This window comes from Penicillium waksmanii (assembly GCF_028829765.1).
Source record: "Penicillium waksmanii strain IBT 27052 chromosome Unknown utg000001l:1.0-4852451.0:1.0-4856178.0, whole genome shotgun sequence".
NCBI classification, from domain to species: Eukaryota; Fungi; Ascomycota; class Eurotiomycetes; order Eurotiales; family Aspergillaceae; genus Penicillium; species Penicillium waksmanii.
In genome coordinates, this window is record NW_026643248.1 from 4,619,080 (window position 1) to 4,635,231 (window position 16,152).

General features: G+C 48.7%; 5 protein-coding genes across 5 annotated transcripts; 4 read left to right on the forward strand and 1 right to left on the reverse strand.

The window, feature by feature from the left end:
* Nucleotides 1–1,131: 1,131 nt before the first annotated feature.
* N7481_001588 (uncharacterized protein) lies at nt 1,132–2,830 on the forward strand (the record flags this gene model as incomplete). Its single annotated transcript, XM_057260807.1, has 2 exons — nt 1,132–1,320; nt 1,394–2,830. The coding sequence occupies 2 exons, from the start codon at nt 1,132–1,134 to the stop codon at nt 2,828–2,830; spliced, it is 1,626 nt and encodes a 541-aa protein (XP_057128639.1).
* A 935-nt stretch (nt 2,831–3,765) lies between these two features.
* On the reverse strand, nt 3,766–4,855 carry N7481_001589 (alpha/beta hydrolase family protein; the record flags this gene model as incomplete). The annotated part of the gene is made up of 2 exons (XM_057260808.1): nt 3,766–4,655; nt 4,744–4,855. 2 exons carry the CDS (start codon nt 4,853–4,855, stop codon nt 3,766–3,768), a joined length of 1,002 nt encoding a protein of 333 aa, XP_057128640.1.
* Nucleotides 4,856–6,528: 1,673 nt separating this feature from the next.
* N7481_001590 (uncharacterized protein) lies at nt 6,529–7,340 on the forward strand (the record flags this gene model as incomplete). Its single annotated transcript, XM_057260809.1, has 2 exons — nt 6,529–6,758; nt 6,815–7,340. 2 exons carry the CDS (start codon nt 6,529–6,531, stop codon nt 7,338–7,340), a joined length of 756 nt encoding a protein of 251 aa, XP_057128641.1.
* A 4,778-nt stretch (nt 7,341–12,118) lies between these two features.
* N7481_001591 (Zn(II)2Cys6 transcription factor domain-containing protein) lies at nt 12,119–13,791 on the forward strand (the record flags this gene model as incomplete). The annotated part of the gene is made up of 2 exons (XM_057260810.1): nt 12,119–12,315; nt 12,453–13,791. The coding sequence occupies 2 exons, from the start codon at nt 12,119–12,121 to the stop codon at nt 13,789–13,791; spliced, it is 1,536 nt and encodes a 511-aa protein (XP_057128642.1).
* A 1,684-nt stretch (nt 13,792–15,475) lies between these two features.
* On the forward strand, nt 15,476–15,936 carry N7481_001592 (uncharacterized protein; the record flags this gene model as incomplete). The annotated part of the gene is made up of 2 exons (XM_057260811.1): nt 15,476–15,718; nt 15,772–15,936. 2 exons carry the CDS (start codon nt 15,476–15,478, stop codon nt 15,934–15,936), a joined length of 408 nt encoding a protein of 135 aa, XP_057128643.1.
* Nucleotides 15,937–16,152: the final 216 nt, after the last annotated feature.

Genomic DNA, 16,152 nt, shown 5'->3' on the forward strand with positions numbered 1-16,152 from the left:
CTGAAACCGCAGGCGCGGGCTATGGATTTCGATGACCCTCAGGAGCCAAATGGCGTAGGATGCGCATCGTCAACCTCTGAACTCGATGGTGAAACTGTGATACTTAAAGGATATGCATGCAGGGGCGTAGACTAGGCATCCGAAGCGCTATGACACGCTCAGATGGGACATATGAACCGGGGAGACTTGAGGGTGGTCATCCGGCAACCGGCACTCCATACCGACCACCCACACGGACCGAACTCAGGTAACTCCGCGGTGCCCAGCGTGCATATCGGGTAAGCAGCACCAGAAGACGAACTCCTGTGCAAGACAGCTGCATCTACATTCGTCGGGGATTTTTGCGATGATCCATTAGGACATCATGGAGATGCCAGTTGCCGAAGATGGCTCAAGGTATATGATCGCCTTTACTGACGGCTATTCTCGAGTCTCGTGGGCATACGCCATGAGATGGAAACAAGAAGCGCTGCAGAAATTTCGGCAATTTGAGGCGTGGGCGCGCCGATAGTTCGGCGTCCAGGTCAGAAGGTTTCTCAGCCGACAATGGGAAAGAATACTTGCCGATCGGAACATACATCGAGTCCCAGGGAGTTGAGTTTGATACCTCGCCGCCATACTGCAAAGGGTATTGTGATATGAGGCTGGTGCAGATCAGGAACGAAACCGCACCATCGGAATTAGTTCCCAAGAGAGTTATACGAAATATCAAATTGATTTCCAATCAATTTGATCTTCTCAATGTATATATAGCCTCACGTATTCCAACTGAAATATTAACTTAATCAATCTTCCCTTGAACCATAACAGGTTTTTTTTTTTCCAGGTTGGCCGTTTCAGTCCTCGATTACAGATCGTTCACATTCTTCGCTTGAGCCAGGCATACTGGATGGATGAGACCAATATCAAGAAGTTGGGGAATGGAAAATATTGCATCATCGGTGCGAACTGTACTTAGCGGTGGAAGCACTGACACGGATAGGAGCGTGCGTCCGTTGAGACCCCAAGAACAGCAGTGTTTTGAGTGCAGAGGCGGTGCGGTGTGATATGCGGTAAAAAACTCATGTTGCGTCATTCTATCCTTGACACTCTCATTTAGCACACCACCACGGGAACCAAATAACCTACACGATGAGCGACGACGACAATGGGGATTCTGATCTCGATGAGGAAATCCACCAGTGTTCCAAAAATCTGGAAAGGATGCGCAAGCGCAGACGGCTCATAGAGCTGCAGGTACAAATCTGCGAGGAAAGGAAATGGCTGCAAGAACGCCTCGACAACGCTCGACGAACTGGGGGCCCCGACGCTTTTGCTTCGGTTAGTCACCAATCGTCGGTGGTTCCTAGATCGTCTGTCGTTCCAAATCCACCTGTCATCTCGGAATCGACAGCGTTCTCCGTTGCCCGGCCAAGACACCAGCAGCGCTGTGGATGCGTTCATGAAATCTGTCCTGAACCCTTCCGGCGAGAATATGGCACCGAGAAATAACAATGCACTTGAAAATAATCAAACGTTTGCCGATAACGACACACCTGCCAATGGTCACACGCCTGCAAATAATGAGCGGGTTCAACTAGAGGATTATCTTCCGGCAGCTCACCAGCTCCATATATCAGAGCACGCGGCTGCGACTTCTGCCCCTACCCAAGCACGGATGGTCAACGGGGAAGTGAAACGGGAGTTACCAGCTCCGGCGATCTGGGGCAACAACGTAGCCCCTGGATCTGCTTCCCTGGAACACCCTCTCTACATAGGGCCTTATGAAAAGGAGAACAATGAAAAAAAGATGACGCTTCTCTCTGAAAGCGGGCACGAACCCGAGGAAGCCACAGACGCAGTCCCTCCTCAACATCGGACAAGTATCCAACCCGATGCGCCGTGGCCATTCATCCAATCTACAACTGTGCGTCGAATAGCTACTCCGCCAATTCCGCCAGCTCTTGAATTTGGAAGCTACCGAGGAAGAAGATGGGCTGAGTGCGTACACTACATTAATACCATGGAAGCCCACTTCGCCCGTTACCCCAACTACTACACCGAGGCTCGCAAAGTGGAGCTAGGTGCAAAATACATCTCGCCCGTACTGATGGATAAGTGGCACAATCACATAATAGCGTCTGGAAACACATCATGGATGTTATACTGTACATTCCTAGCTCAGCAGCTCTCACGATACGCAAACCACAGGCAAGCCCTTGAGGGAATTGCAAGCGCCTCCCAGAAAATTGCCCAGCCTGTCACTCATTTTGCTCTCTGGCTAATCCAATGGGCGCCTGTCACTCCGGACATCAGCAGCAATGAATTTATGGCCTATTTGCTGAGAGGAGTTCTCCCCGATATCCGTGCTCATGCGCAAAAGTCATACGTGCAGTTTTCCGATTACAATTCCTTTGCTATGTATCTGCAGGAAGTCGAAAACTCCACTTCGTCCCGAGCGAAATTTCTCGCAAAACGGAATAATAGTACCGCCTCGACTGACGAGATTTTGGTCTCACTGAATATGAATGAAGCTGAACGGAAACCCAAAGCAATTTTGTCATCAGAACCGCCTACACAGCTGCGTAGTCAATTCGAATGCCGACTATCACCAGAAATGCCGGCTCCTGGGGACCTGCGGCTCTACTCGGCACGCAGCTGGCGGGAATGCAAAACTTTCATGTCTAAATTGCAGGATTACTTCGACCATTACGGAAGCCACTTCAACGAAGCTCGCAAAATCAAGATTGGCAGGGACAACCTCTCGCGTGTATTGCTTGAAAAATGGGACGAGCATGCCGCCCATCTTAGAACAGCAACCTGGTTCGCATTCTGCGTTTTTCCTCGTTGACCAAATTCCTTCCGAAGGCGCAGGAAACTTCAAGTACACTAATACCTACCAAAGGGTCAACCAATCTGTGTGCACCTTCGCGCTGGAGCTACTCCGTTGGGCTCCACCCAACTTCGGCGCGACGCATAACCGTCTGCGGCATCTGTGGGACCGGGTGCTCCCGGAAATACGTTCAAGGGCCAATAAAAACTGGGAGGGCTTTGACGATTTTCTTGCCTTTCTTGCTTATCTGCAGCAGGTCCAAGACTCTTTTTCAATCCGAAAACAGACAGCAAATCCGTGCAGCCCCCCCCACGAAAGCGTTTTCGCGTCGATGGGAGCTCTTGAGCATGAAATCTTGGATTCCTCTGTTGGGGAATAATTGAGACTTGTACAAAATTGAGGATTGCAAAGTGGTGTTGTGAGTCGCGTTTTACAGTACATTCTTAATCTTTTGTAAACATAGGTAGGTAGAGCATAAGCGTCGACATTGCATATCAGGGTGACAGAATAATGTCATGAGAACAAATGCTCCGAAAAGAACAATTTCGGCGCATCTTTGAAAACCCGACCAACCCTCGTTCTGGCGATTCCTGCTCAAGCATAGAGATTTTCTGGGCCTCAGGAGCTGCGCAAAGTCCCAACTGCGTATGTCAGGGATATACATGAGGCATACACGCTATGCGGAGGACACGGACCCACATGGCGCATCTGGGTTCCCCTGAACGCGAGGAAGCTATATTTCTCTTGCTTCCTCGTGCTACGTCTTGTATCTAGAGTCGACTGTAACTTTCTTTAATATTGACTATACATCCGAAAGACACGATACTCATCCACAGATACGTGAGACCCTCACATTAAATATTAATCAATCATTCAACCGAAGGCCTGTGTGCATGTGGGCCACACACGGCACTAATTGGTCATATATCCAATCTGTTGTCCCAAGTATTTTCTCATTTACTGCGCGCAAAGACCGATATCTCCGAATACTCCGAGACTGTCTCTTGAAGCGGACACTGCGAGGTTTGGCCAAGCCCAAAGCCTAAGAAGGCAGCGACGTTTCGGTGAACAATTTCAAATCCCTTGGCTCCGTCTAAAGTTCCAACCATCATTTGAATGGCCGGTATCTGCTCAACAGGCAGACGCAGGAGCTTCAATAGAAACGGCAAGTCGGAGAATGCGTAGTGTTGAATCTTGGCGACTTCCAGCTCTAATTTCCACCCCTGCAGATTTGACCAAAACTCTTTCCACGTTGAGTCTGTCCTCTGGGTCTTGTTTTCATGTCCGAATAGGAGGAATGGTCCCTGAAGGCCTTTTTGAACCACCGGTCCGAACATTGACCCGTCCAGGTTTGCACCTGCAACAATCCGACGATCCAGATGCATGGCTGCGGCGGTAGCTGCACCCCCGACTGAGTGACCATACATCGCAACGTGCCGAGTTCTCAATCCCGCAGCCCCTGTTCCAGGGAGTAGGGCTGCGACGCCAGCCTTTGTGCCCAGCTGATCCAGCACGAACCTCACATCCTGAGCTCTGGTTTCGACATCTAGTGGAACCTGCGCGTCACTGATGTTTGCTGCAGTCACAATGCTTCCGTCTGGGAACTCCAGAAACTCGGTATCATAGGGATGGTCAAGAGACACCACGATGTACCCGGCGCTGGCCACAGCCTGCGCAATGGCATTGTAGAACAGGCGTGTCGTGCCGAAAGCAGGCGAGAAGATCACCACCGGAAAATGGAGGTGATGGCCTCGTGGCGGCTCTGGGCATGCCTGGAAAGAGATTGATTGAAGCGAACCGTTGGGAAGTCCGTATGCGCCGTATAGTTCAGAGTAGTATTCGGCTGTTGCGGGGGGGCAGGTAGTCTTTCTTCTTGAGAGCGACTTTGCAGTGGGTGGGAGCAAATATTGAAGTCATGACTACACGCGGACCGTGCTTGGGATCAAAGGGATCGACTCTGGTCTTTTCGACCATTTTGGCCGTGTGGTAAAACACATCGTATTGTCCGAGTGGGTTGGGGATCACCACTGCAGAGACAGACATGGCCACAATGGGCAGAAGGCGAAGAATCTGAAACATTCTCAATCACCAAAAGATACAGTCCAGGAGAAAAGTAGGATTAGAGTAAAGTCTTTGAAATCTTGCTGATGAGATGTGATTCAAGCGCAATAGTCAGAGGACCGCCCTGGCCTTTATACATCAGTAAAGCACCCGTAGCAACTCACGAATACAAATTTCTCTCTGCCAACGTAAATGAGGTTCCCAAAATGGAAAGGATAGAGCGTTAGTTGATCAGATTTAAGTCAGTCACCAAGAACTATCCAGAATTGCTGAAGCAATGTGCATCGGTGCGTCACGATATTACTTTTCTAATTCGGGTTAGTGCCATCTCCCAAATTGCAGCCTGATGTTGGAGTAGGGCCTGCTGGAATATATCCATTTTCATGGTAGCGGTCATCGGGGACAAACTGACAAACTGAAGGAGTGGTCAAATACCACTAGGACCCTTCGGGATAGGCTTATTCATCGTTCACCCAATTTCCTTCTAGTATGGTGTCATAACACGCCATAGTTCGAATATAGAGACCCCTGAGATCGTTCAACCGATCTCAACACCTACAATAAATCATCTGATTCTATTGGACATGTTCAGTACTAGTCAGTACCTCAATTCCTCATCCTGTCACAAACAAGTAATGTTCAAGTGATGTCGATCCTTGTCTCGCGACATTAGTTCCCAATTGGGTTAGCGCCATTCGTGTCGCGACTTGGGCTAGCGCCATCAGCCACGTCGCAGGCTGCTGCCGGACCAGGTCTCGCTCGAATATGTCCATTTTCATCGTAGTGGTCATCGGGAATACACGCTTGAAGTGTTTGTTAGAGAATTCTCCAAGGTCATGTCCACATCTGCAACGTTGCACGGGAGAATGGTCGGCCCGCTGGACAAGCGAAGGCGGATGACGCGCTGCCTCAGCTGTGCGAAACGACGCATCAAGGTCTGAATTGTGAAGCATAAATTATATGGGATCCGAGCAGCTAATATTTAGTAGTGTGAAGGGGGATTTCCATGTGCTCGTTGCGTTCGACAAAATACGATGTGCATTGCCCAGCAGCAATCGGGCCACGGTATGACTGTGTTTGTCAACCAAACACAGCAAGATGATTTTGGTGGCGCCCACCGAAGTTCTGATCAAAAGGGCATGATTGTTAAAAATAAACATACCTCAGGAACTCACCCACTCGATTTTATCGGGAAGGATAAGGGTACCCGCCTTCTTGATTATTTTGTTTCTTTTATTCAGCAGAACATCTTCACGATGGGCTTCTCATCAATAGTTCCGGACTTGCTTCCTCTAATTTCGACTTCCCCGCTCCTGTACCATGCAGTGATTGCGGTTGGTGCTTTAGATGCGAACCGAAATACCGGTAGACGAGCATTACAGGGAGAGAAACCCCCCCTATGTGGATGCCATGACCTCTTACCATAAGTCAATTAGTATTTTGCGGTGCTGTCTGGGAAAAAGTAATGTGATGCAAAGAGAGGACGTCCTCTGAGCCACCTTTTTCCTAGGGCTGTTTGAGGTATGCTTTTTATCAGAAAGGGTATCCTCTATCGGATGCATTAAATCGGGTTTGACTGACATCGATACACCTAGTTGCTTTCAGACGATTCGGGCCAGGGCTGGGTAAAGCACATGCTCTATGGAACATCAAAAATGCTCCAGCTTGCAGGACCAAGTGATTGCATGTCAACGGCCAGAAGGATATTCTACGACCTGTTTCGTATTCTCGAAGCCAGTCGAGCATTACTCTTCGACGAAGAAACTATCCTTTCTCAGGAATGCTGGCTTCGACTCCAAAACAGCTTGTCGAGAAATGCCACTCGCTGGGAGCCCTTGGAAGAGATTATAACGCTCATGATTCAGGCATCCGCCTTCACCCTACGGTAAGTCAGCAATAACAAATGAGCAACTTCTTCTATTTTAACAATTCGAACGACAGAGCCGGTGCTATAATTGATAAGATTCCTGAAGAAGAACGTTTCACAGATCCATCAGTTGCTCTGATTGCGGCTGAGGGGCTCGATGTACAAGGAAATATCTATAACTGGCACACGAAGGCGTTGCTGCAGCTGGTCCAGGATGGTCCTAATGAATATTCAAAATTAGCTTTGCTATATTATCACGCGCTACTAATCTTTCTTTCTGGCAACTATGACTATTTCACCTACTGGGATAATATCCCAGCCCCGGTGTTATCCCCTGCTGAAGTTTCTGAACACCTGAGTTCTGTCCTGTATCTCTCGGGAGAGGTGTTGCACCACTCCAAGATCCCAGGAGTGATGCTATTTTTCCCAGTAACTGTTGCGGGAGCTCGAGCCCGGACGGTCTATCAACAATCCGAAATTCTAAATCTGCTCAGCCTGGTCTTCTGCAAAGGGTTTGTGGTCGCAAACAAGATACGGGATGGTCTGCTGAAACGGTGGGCCGAGAAGGATCGAGAAGAGACGATACATCTTGCTACATGAAATAATTCGCCTCAATCTGATACCACACGAGCAATACGACCCTTGAAGGCCTTATATGTACCTAAATAGTTAGGCACAAGTTGCTTGTTCATTTACGGGAAAGCTTCCATCTAATAATCTATAACAATGTTGAGGTGCAACGTACCACATTACAAACTGGGCTGCATATGCAGCTTCCATGTCGAATACTATGCAGTGCAGACGTCATAGCATCTGTTGCCCATTATGATCCATTTCCCCTGGATTTACTTGTATCCCCTATCCTATCTGTCAGATATACCTAGTTCCCTCTGATTCTATAGTTCCAATTAATTGGGGGTCTTGCACTGCCCTTTCGGTTACACCTCGTTTGTCACTTCGTCAAGGAACACTTTGGCACCCATGTGGTGGTGCATAGATTATGCGGCGATCCTATAGTTGTTTCTGGGAGTGGGCTTCCACGTCTTCCTCCGTATCTGTTTCCTGGGTGAATGCATGGAGTATTACTCAAGATTTCCGCCCCGTTCTTATAGAGAGGTTATCGGCCCTTTGCTCTACTTATGAGCACCCTTTCTGCACTTCAATTTGATGAAATTTAATGGTTGGATGGTATTGACGGAAAACCTGTCCCACTGGCTACGCCTCCACGAGTTCCCTTTAGCTGGTTTATTCGGTGGACACAATTTAGAGAATAAAGCAAAGTAAATCGTAATAGAACAAAAGAATTCCCCGGAGCTTCAATTTATCAACACACACACAATTCATTAACGCCCGACAGCTGAGCCGAAAGGGCAACTATCACAGATCTAAATGTACACGCCTGAGCTAATGCTGTGCCTCCTTGGAGCCCATACAAAATTCCTTATAGTGTATGTCATCTCAGATGTTAATATCTTAGCGGGACCTTGTGAGTCAGTGTTTAGTTAGTAGTCTTGCTTGAAGGCGTTTCTCCAAGTGTTCAACATCCTATTCTCGGCAATTGAAGCACGTCTACCGTCTCTAGCACAAGATAGTTGGTGGGGTAAGATTAATCTTGGTTGGTCGACACGGTTAAGCGGCGTCGAGTCTGCCCGTGGCGATTGCAAACCGTATTTTGGCTCGCACTGCTTCCAAATTCGGCTTCCAGTTCTGGTCATCCAAAGGCGATTTTCCACCTAATAAAAAATGATACGTTGCCTCGGTGGGTGTGGCTACATTGCAGCATTTCCGTCCGGTGTGTGGTCTACCTTTGACATCGAAAGAGGAAGTGTTCCACGGTCTGTCCACATGCGCATTGATCCGTCGATCCGATAAATGTATCCATTTAGTCCGGCCATGCCAGTCTGTAATTGAGCCAGCACGCCCGCTTCTTTCCACGCTAATTTATATGGCTCATCGTTTATGCAAAGCCCCCATATCGTCAAATTCGATCATGGGTTAGAGGGAGGAGTTTTATTGGGGTTGCCTCAAGCTGCCACGCTGCCTCACGTGACATCTACACCGACATTACGGAGGGCTCCTTCTTCCTACTACTGCCTCGCAAGAGTCAGTTGCTTGCCTCTGGTAGTAGCTCGTCATCTCTCACGCAGTCAAGTCTCGATTTTGTCCCTCCCACCCCCCTCTGTATATAGAAACCAGCATTGCAATATACAGACACATTGCCTCCCTACAAGGGAGCGCGGACGGGCCTTCTTTGACGCTACAGTCTAATGCGTTTACGCATAAGACCGCAGCGACAGGTGACCCGTCAAGGCCAAACTATACACGTTCCTGTTCCCATCTTAACTGCGAGAGGTCACTAATAAAGCGCTCATCATCAGTTAGGGAAGGTTGCCGCCCCACCCATCGCAATAACGTACGGACACGTGGTGGTGAATGTTGATACGCGTCATCGCTGCTTTTCTGCGGCATTTTCGCAACTGTTTAAACGAGATCAACAGTGAGAAAAACAATTCATATGCTGGGTCATCAGGAAAAAATACAATGCCTTCGATGCATTAAATCATTCATGAAATGTTGAGCCAGCTGCAATTGGAGAGTCATCTGATTTGTGCCCTCGCGATTTACAATGATCATTCGACGCAAGCAGAATGCCCGACTGGAGTGCTATAAATATACGGGCCCTCGCCAACAGAACATTCGGTCTCAAGCATTCCTTTGTCACTTTGGGCCAAAGATTATCGATCGCTTTTCGTCTTCGCCAGCAACACTTCGGTGGACCGGCCTCGACGTTATGCACTTATAATTAAACTGACCTTTTGCATCGCACTAGCTTGTCATTGTTCGATGCTGAAGACTTCAAACAGCAAGTGAGTGTAGCTGCCCGTCATTTGAAATTATGCTGACATGGAATATGCTCAAGATCAGTCCTCCTCTACTATCCCTCTAGGAAACCATTTGACGGACTTTGGATGATCTTAAAATGATCGAAGCTGCACGCGCGTTGAGTTATGAAGTGCCTTCATTAGTTGCCTACTGATGATTAATGATAGATCGAAATCATCCCTCGCACAGCCGCTTCGACCTTGCCAGAATGCAGCGAACAGCAATAGTTAACGTAAGTTTTTATCAGCGGCAATTTGGAGAGCATCCATCCTGTGCCAACGATTACCGGTATCAGAGGGCAAGCGTTCGATCACGGGACGCTCGATCTCCTCTGAGTCACCCTGGTGCGTTGCCTCTGTCTACTCCCATGGCCGGGGCTGCATTTTGGATCTCAGTGCAGATGTTATTTACTTGAGGTTTGACGTCCTCGTGCTCTCTGTCCATCAGAAACGATTGCTGATGCATCTTTCTAGTCATAGGTCAAATTTCAAGATGGCACTCGCCACGACCGAGCCGTACTTTGTCCTCGAAACTAAGGGTGTACGTCGGGACGGGCCAATGAATCTCAGTGCGTTTCTATTTCGCTGTTTCAAGACACCTGCTTGAAACGCCCATTTCGCTCACGTTGACGAAACAAATCTAGGAAGGCTCAGTGCCCTTTGATTGGCCATATTGTAGAGTTCCAACATGTTTTTTTTATCTCTCCCGGCTTGATCCTGGCCATCCAAAGGTTAACTGTCATTGTATTAGCTTCCTTATCCCGAGAGCCCTGCACCTTTTGTCCAATATCCGATTCGAAGCCTCGATGACGGCATCATCTGGTCCCATGCTAGGCCGAGTGAGCTATCGCAGCGTCCAGCGATAGCGAAGAAAAGCCGAGCATCGACGGCCATCGAGTAAGACCATGGTCTCTCCGATGATAGTATCAACCAGTAAGGAATTGAGCTTCTGGCCACAGTCTGAGGGATAGCTCTGTCAAGCCCGGTCGCGGCTGAGCAAGTGACGAGGCAAGCCGCAGCACTGCATCGGCGAGAGCAGTCGTTTCAGGTCAGTTCCTACTTTAGCATAGGCCAAATACCACGATCTCTCCTCCAGTGAAACTTTCTCCTAACACGTGAAGATTTGCCTGGCGCACGAACGGCAAAGACGAAACAGCTATGCATTGGCAGATATGGCCCACATCCATTCCCGCGCTACGGATTCACCCCTGGCCCTCCGACGTGTGATCGAGCTGACGCCTGCTACCTCGTCTCTATTTACCCTATGCTGATGCCAGACTACATTGACGACAAGTCCGTACCAACCCCAGTCACCAGAAATGATGCTGACATGGGCAGTGAAACATAGCCCTTGTTCGGCTGTTCCCAAGTGTCCGATCGGGATAGTGTATTGTGGCTGGTATAAGGAGATCTCATCTAGGCCACAACCACGGTGAGTTGCGAACGACCATATTGTGCCAGCTGCTGACAATTGGTACTAGATCGAGTGTATTCAACGGCAAATTGCATTGGCCGTGTCCTAATGCAGACAGCGATTCAAGGCTGCCACCATGGCCTATTTCATGAACAAAACTGGCAAGTACGTTCTCATCACTAGAATAATTTGGAAGCCAACTAACCATGTTGTCAAGCTGCCGTAATGAAGTTGGCTTTGTTCCCCCGATGCTATTGCTCAATGCAGCCGCACGCCGACCGAATGGCTCCTCGGTTTCACCACCGAGGGGGAAGCAGCCTGGCAAGTACGGCCAGTCAATTGCCACGACGGTCACAATGGCCTAATTTGTATTCGAAAGGTGCCAAGTCGCTTTTTGATACCTAGTAGAGAAGACGTGCTAGTTGACTTCGAACGTAGCCATCATGTTTCTTTAGATGTGGCCCGTGTGGGCATGGGCGTGGTGGCCCATGTGCCCTATGCGACGCGCTGCGACACACCAGTGCACCACTACCTTGTCGCCGCGCCACGTTACCGCCGGATGCTAACCTGAGTGGACATGCCCAAAAGTACCACGGAAAAGTGGTTTCATTATAATCACGAGGTGGCCAAGAAGCGCGAGTTCAAATCAACCGTAGAGAAACGGAAGTGACTCGGAAGAAAATTCAAGCGGGTTGTGATTCGAGGGCAAACGATGAACGCGGGCGGTCTTGCCAGATCGCCAGATCTTCCGACGGATTCCAACGATCTTATTATTATGTATGATGCAGGTTCTGCCGCTATTAGAAAGCGGTAAACTAAAAGCCAATCCAGCGCTCCTGATCTACGGTGCGCGTACGCGTCAAACATAGAAATTGGACCACATGGACAGATTTATCTTCCTTTTTTACATTCAGAAATCGTCAACAAGATAAATTTGCAGTCTTCTCGCCACGATGACAGCAATTTGGGAACCTGTTTTGAAGCTACATCCTGCATTTTTCGGGGGGCAAGGCTACATGTAGTTAACATCCCACGCTGACTTATCAGCCAAGTCTCCCCGCCTTTTGCGTAACTCTTCAATAATGAAAGAACAATGTTTCCCGAGCCATGAACAAGCCCAACTCGATGTCTCGACAGCGTGCAAGCAGGCCAAAGGTGCATTCTGGCTGCCTTACATGCAAGTTCGTTATCCCTTCCAGCATAGCACCCAACTCGCCGCTGAATCTTCCCTCAGGGCTCGTCACGTCAAATGTGACGAGGAGAAACCCGTGTGCGCCCGGTATGGCTATTTGCTCTTCTCTCACGACCGGGATGGTCAAGTCTAGAAACCCGACCTGTCCTGTCTGATCGGTCTCTCCCCTAGCCCAAAAAACAGCAGAGGCCAAAAATTAGAACCCCTTCAGCTGATAGACGTAGATGTCTTCTCGGTGGGCGGACCTGCGCCTATGGCACGCCTGAAGCATCCTCTGTCATGCTACCGCGAACCTTGGCCCCATCTCCCGAGGTCGATCCAACCACCGCGAAAGCTTTGGAGCTCTTCTTTCTGCGTACGGCCCCGCAACTCGCCGGCAACTTTCAGCAAACCTTCTTCCAGGGCAGTGTTCTGCAACTCAGTCTCGGCGAGCCTACCATTCGTCAAGCAATCGCAGCCCTCGGTAGTCTCCATGAACATGCCACAGCGGATAAGATCCCACCTTCACGTCGAAATTCCCTAATAACTGGGCCACCGATCAAATTATATAATAAGGCCATTCGGTCCCTCATAGAAATGCTCACGACAGATCCTCATAATTTCCAGGTTGTTGCTATCGCCAATATTCTTTTCATATGCTTTGAATACTTCCAGGGAAACGTTGAAGCCGCCGCATCGCATATAAGAAGTGGGATCAAAATTTTCAACTCCTGGCGCGAAGCTAGTCGCAAGGAGCTTAGCCGCCCCTGGGGCCAACAATACGATTCACTCGAGGCTAACTTCATGGAAACGGAGATCGGGCCACTGCTTTCACTCTTTAACATGAATGCTTTCCAGTGGAACTTAGATACGTGCACCACCTTGTTACTAAATCCAGTCGACGACGAAGGAAACATCATTCTGCCCGAAAAGTTTGAGTTGGTCGAAGAAGCAAGAGCCGCCCTTCTTGATTTGATTACTTCCGCAACCTTACATTTTCAACAATTTGACTTACTTTCAAAACAAGGTGGTTCCTCTGCCACACAGTTTTCCATCATCCAAGATCTTGTAGCTTATGATCGGGCTCAATGGAACTTCAAATTCGACGAGTGGGTTCGCCGCAAGGAACGGACGTGGGACGAAAGTGAACAGCGAGCAGCCGATGCCGTAAGCATTATGTCGTTCGGTTTCGACTGCCAAATTGGTAGCTATCAACCAGAATGTTACACCTTCGACTGGAATACCAACCGCTCCGCTTACGACTCAGCTGTGATGACACGACTATCTAATCTATCCGCCGATGCTAGCCGTTACACCGATGATCTGTCCAAAGCCTTCAGTTTGGATTTCGGAATGGCCTTCCCTTTGCATGCCGTTGCTTGGGGGTCTAGATCGTCACATATCGATCGACGGGGGCTCGATCTGCGAACTCGCATTGCTGAACCTGGGTTGCTAGAAACTACGAAACCTTACAAAACGATCTCATCTCGGATGAATGAGCTTGAAGAACTGTACTTGGACTGGACCCCCCCAGACAGCTCTCGAGGAGAGTCACCCGCCCCCGAGGCGTGTTCGCATTTATGACTTCAGTGTGGCGGGCGCTTCTCAGCTGGACCAGCAACAATCGCCTTCATTTTCTGTAACATTCTGGAGCAAGCCAGACGGCTCGCAGGGGTCTTGGTACTGTTTGACAGAGAACATGCAGCTAGGGCCTGCAATGCTCACCGAGAACCTTACAGCATGATGAGTCCGTTTCTCGACCGAAATTGTGCAAACCCAAAAAGGTGGAGATTGCTGAGAATGGTTCGACTAACGTTGCGTTTCATCTTGTCGATATGACTGGGGGTTCTGATAGAAACCAAAACAAGTATCGCTATGGCAGCCACAGGGAGGTTGACATACAGGGGCATCGCCTTATGCGGTGTATCCTGCTAACAGACACAGGATATCGCCAAAGAGCACGCGAAAAAAGCTCAAAGAGAATGCCGCACAAAATAGCGACCGGACTATAAAGAAGCGTACACTTTACCATACAATTCAGCATAGTTTTTGAATTGGCAACCCAAGTCGATTGCACGTAGACTGCGGCACTAGCCGCATAGTATCGGCGGATAGCGATATACCAATTCATTATCCAACTATCCGCAAACTGCGGAGAACGATAACGGATCATTATCCTATGTGACATAAGCTCTAGGCTGTAGGCGATCAGATCAGCTTGTTGAGACAAGTCCACCACACGCTATTTCTGGCCGACTCTTCTGACTGACCGCGATGGGTCCGGGAACCATGGTTCCAGCCGAAGACAGAGCCCGAATATCAAATCTCGGCTATCGTCAGGCTCCTCAAAATTGTATGCTGAAAACAGCGAGTGCCGAAGTATCTTTGCAAATATGGATAATACTTCTGACGATACTATATTTGACTCATTATGTAAAGAGAGCCAAACAGTGGTCTAAAGTCGTGACTCAGTTGCGTGTCAATTTCCATCAAGTCACTGAATCAGCCTTTTAGTAAGCCACAGCGACGAGGAATATTGAATATACGGCAGAATTTCACGAAGCATGCCCACAGCATAATCTACCCTGGAATATCGATCGGCATATATCCGCTTTCACCGAGAACATGGTAGCCCTGAATCTTGTCAGACAGTCCTACACACTGCGAAAGGGTAGCATTTTTCATGGCTGGTGATTAGGCTTGAAGTGCCTTTTCTACACAATTCCAAATACTTCACGTTGTACTCATCTGGATGTTACCATGCGCACCACCCTCGATGAATGGATCGTACCATGGCCATCATGAATCCAGTCTGATTAGGACTATACACAATATCTTATTGGTCATTCTGATCAAGCTTATCCCAGAATATACACCGAATCAGTTTAAAGTCAATGGGCGACTGCCCCTGTCGTTCCATTGTGACTAGTGGGAAAGTCATTGTGAGGATCAACCACGGGCTTCTGGTGGGGCCAGCGCTCCTCCCACCCCCGGAATCCATTCTCGATGAATCAACCATCTCAATGCCCAGTGATGGTCCTTGCCAACATACCGCAGAAATTCTCACTTGAACGCATGGACATGTATACAGCGGGCCAATGATAATGTTAATTGCCCGTCCCTCCAAATTTTGTAACATGTGGCTCACCGGTCGTCATATAGTTTCAACTCCAAGCTACCGAAAATCATCACACGCCGATAATTTCTATAAATTGAGATGATCCCTATACTGCTCGACACTTCCAGTTTCTGCCGCATCATTCTACAGATGTCGGAAAAAACAGAAGAAAGTCACAACGAGCTTTTCGAGATCCTGTCAAGTTACGGAGACCTCAAGATTGAAGAAACGGACGACGATTCCACTACAGAGGAAGACCTTTCGGAAACAAGTGAGGATCGCAGATTTGTGGCATCAGAGAGCGATGATGCCACGTACTCAGAAGAAGAGTCGCCAGGATCCAGTCTTCCCTGCATCTGCCACACCATGGATGATCACAATCCTTCGGGGGCTGTAAGTTCGTCCATAAGCTTTCTTCTGACTGTCGAGCTAACTGGAGCGACTAGGTTGGCAAAAAGATACCGATTGGCGCCATTGATTCCCGTCTAGTCTCCGAAGATGGAATTTCGGTGATCCAGTATCTGGTCTTGTGGCAATCGTGGGAGCGAGAGATGCCGCATCAGTATGATGTGAGCGAGAATCTGTCTTCTTCGGCCAGATCATGTGTCTAATAAGAGAAAGTTTTCGGCTCCTTTCTCTCTTTGCAATATCAAATCTTCGTTTACATACAGTCTTCTGTATGCATTATCGAGCTGAATTCTCAAACCAAAGTCAATTCCATCTCAGTGCATGGTGGATCGGTCTTTCTCGCATTCCTTTCGGAGCAGAATACCGATAAATAAAAGGCCTCGCTTGAAAACTCAAAGCCCAGGAGTATTCCCTCCGCA